At 42.3% G+C, this 3,267-nt stretch overlaps 1 protein-coding gene across 1 annotated transcript; it reads left to right on the forward strand.

Moving 5' to 3' along the window:
- Positions 1 to 180: 180 nt before the first annotated feature.
- RPL37A (ribosomal protein L37a) lies at positions 181 to 2,950 on the forward strand (the record flags this gene model as incomplete). The annotated part of the gene is made up of 3 exons (XM_010154465.1): positions 181 to 309; positions 1,541 to 1,623; positions 2,793 to 2,950. Coding segments are annotated over 3 exons (276 nt in total), but the record flags the coding sequence as incomplete, so codon positions are not given.
- Positions 2,951 to 3,267: the final 317 nt, after the last annotated feature.

Here is a 3,267-nt window from a genome sequence, read left to right on the forward strand (position 1 = left end):
GAGCTTGCGGCGGGCTGAACCTCTCGCCTGTTCATAACTCAGACTCTTCACAGCGTTAGGGAGAGGTGTTGGTCGCTGGTTTAGTGCAGAGCGCTTCGCTGTCTTGTGTCGGGAGAGGAGCTGCGGAGGAGATGGCGATCTCGGTGAAGCTGAACCTTGTTCTGCTTTGCCTCCCAACAGGCTAAGCGCACCAAGAAGGTTGGGATTGTGGGTAAATATGGTACCCGTTACGGTGCATCCCTTAGGAAAATGGTGAAGAAGATTGAAATTAGCCAGCATGCCAAGTATACCTGCTCCTTCTGCGGCAAGGTGAGAGACTTTCCCTTAAAAAAACCTTTAACGGTTACTCTGTTCTTGATGCTAGAAAGGCAGTTTGATGTTTCCATAATTATTCTGCTGAAGGAGTAACTCGGATAGTTCTGCAGTGGTGATTGGTTTATTGTGAGCTTTAGGCTACTGTCAAAGTCCCTTATAAAATGTTAATAGACATTTCGTATGAATGTTTAGTATCTTTCTTTTCATTTAAGTACCACGTTATATTGCATTACACAAAATAGTGAGACATGTTGCCATGCTATACATCTTAGGTATCTAATAAACTGACCTAAATTAAACCAACACACTTGTTATCCTCCTAATGAAGGCATGTCTTGGGCTTTTTTTTTTTCCTTTTCACTAACTTCATAGCTTACCTGGGGGACAAAGAGAGCTTGCTTTTTCCCACTTAAAAATTTTGATTGCAGTTGCTTACATTTGTGTGCTGCGTAACTCTGGATGGGGAAGAATTACTGATGAGAAGTAGTCGTATCTGCTCATGTACGTAATCACGTAATCAAAATTCACACTTAAATCTGTTTTTTGACAGTTGGAGAGGCCTATCAGCTTGTGCTTTGCCCAGATAATTTTTATTGTATCTGTAAAGTTAGGTATCTTTAAGAGGTTGGAAACTTTAATATATTTTAATTTTTTTTTTTTTTTAAATATCTGTATATTTAGTGTCTTTGTCATGTGAAGTGAGAATGTTAGTAACCCATTTGCAGGGCCACCTAAATCCAATATAGGTCTAGGCAAACCTGTTGTCATCTTTGCAGGGTGATGGAGACTTGCCCTGGTGAAAGTTCAGTTCCCCCCACTCACTCCTCAGGTGCTGTTCAAAGGGGTCCTGTTTAGAGCAATCTTGGGGTGTCCAGGGAGCACTGAGAGCAGTGGTGTTACCTTGGTCATCAAACCAAGGGAAAATATCAGTTATTAGACCAATGTAACTCTTTACTATTTTTGTCCTTCACGAAGAGCTGAATTTTTGATGATGCTCTTAGAAATGACCCACTTTATAGCTGAATGAAGAATTACTCTGGAAAGACTTTAGCTCTTGTGAAGAATCTGAATAAAAGCACTCACTGATCCTTCCTGTCTTAACCAGGCTTGTACGTAGTTCTGTGGTGTGATGCTGGTGTCCCCACCTGAAGCTGTTTGGGTGGTACTACAGGTTCTGTTGGCTTTTTCAGCTGATGGAGGGTGCGCGTTTTCCCTTCTATTACAGACCAAAATGAAGAGGAAGGCTGTGGGTATCTGGCACTGTGGATCCTGCATGAAGACAGTTGCTGGTGGTGCCTGGACTTACAAGTAAGGAAATAAAGAAGCTTCTATCAGCATTTATTCTTACGTAACTGAGGCATAATACAGCTTTTTTTGAATTTATTTATTTTAACTCTACTAACCATTATGTAATCAAGCTAGTGATATGTGGGGGTGGTTTTTTTGCATGCATTGTTAAAATTTGATTGGAATGGATCAACTTGGATTTGATGGCTGTTCTTCCCAGTATCTGTTGTGCATCTTCTGAGAATATTGCATTTTATCCATCATATTACTGCTGCTGGTTTTGGTGGGTCCTCCAGAATTTCTTTCTCTTATTGGTCTTTATCAGAGCAGTTGTTTTATTCATCAAAAATGCAAGCTCTGCATCTTTTCCCAAACTTCAAATAAAGAAATGTGAAACATTTGGAAATGTGAAACAAATACTTAAGTAGTTTCTGGCTTGGCTGTAGTGGCATTTCTTACTAGAGCTGTAAACTGCAGTTGTTGTAGGAGGTGTTACGCTTGGGCCAGTTTGTTGGCGAGGTTGGAAGAAAAGGAGCAGAGAGGGTGGCTGGTTCACCCAGCCATCTCAGGGTGGAGTCAGCTGTATGGGTGACACCTGATTGTTGTTCCTTCAACCTGTGATGTAAAGGGCCCCAACAGCTTCTCATTAATTATGCCTCTGACCCAGGCATTATTTCTCCTTCCTTGATTCTTCTGACTATAAAAATCTTAATTGGGTAAGGGGATCTCTTACCTCTTCTTTCAAAGCCAAAGCAGCATTTTTTTGTGGTTACTACCTCGGCCTTTTCAGTTCAGAGACAGGTACAATAGCTTAAACCAGGTTTACTCCAAGGAAAATTATTTCCATGTTTTTTTGTTGTTTTAGAAGTACTAAATCGTAATCCCTATTGCGATGGTACCCTTTCTTTAGTCTCCCTGCTCTCAGTTCTTGTAGAAGACACTGTTGCCCCACGCATAAGTCACTTGGAATTTGCGTCTGCACGCTTATGCACGTAGTTAATGCATGACTGGATCATTTGGGTTGATGTAGCTGTGAAGTTGCCTGTGCTTCTGTAGACAAAGGCCTACGTTTTGTTGTCATGAAAATCAGTGGAATTAGCTGCCTGTTGACAATGCGATCGGGCGATAACCAGTGCTTTGGTATGGGTGGTTGTTCTGCCACGTGCAAATGACTCTGCTTCTTCTTCCAGTACCACCTCTGCAGTGACAGTCAAATCTGCCATCAGAAGACTGAAGGAATTGAAGGACCAGTAGAAGCTACATCCCGTTCTCCTTGTGAAACTTCCTTTTTCCCCACTGTCAAGATCTGTCCTTTTAACAATAAAAGGGTGGTAATGGAGTGGAATCATGTTTGTCTTGCTGCAGAAAGTCCTGTCTGTCTTGCTGTGTTTGTAGGTGTAACTGCAGACAAGTAGTAGTGCTCTCCAGGAGCTGAGCAGCTCTTGTTACTGGTGAAGCCGCTAAAACCCACTTGTCCAGTTAATTGCGTACTTTGTTGAATGCGCTGAAGCGGATCCAAGAAAAGCTTAAATGGTTTCAAGAAGCCTGGCACATCTTGGCCTGTCCTTCATGTCTGTGCCTTGAGGAATAGCATGGAGCTCCATGAGTGGAGGAATGCCCTGATCTTGGGGCAGGAGGGAATGTGGAAAGCATCGCTGCCTCTTC

Source organism: Eurypyga helias, unplaced genomic scaffold, assembly GCF_000690775.1.
Source record: "Eurypyga helias isolate BGI_N326 unplaced genomic scaffold, ASM69077v1 Scaffold18686, whole genome shotgun sequence".
Lineage (NCBI taxonomy): Eukaryota > Metazoa > Chordata > Aves > Eurypygiformes > Eurypygidae > Eurypyga > Eurypyga helias.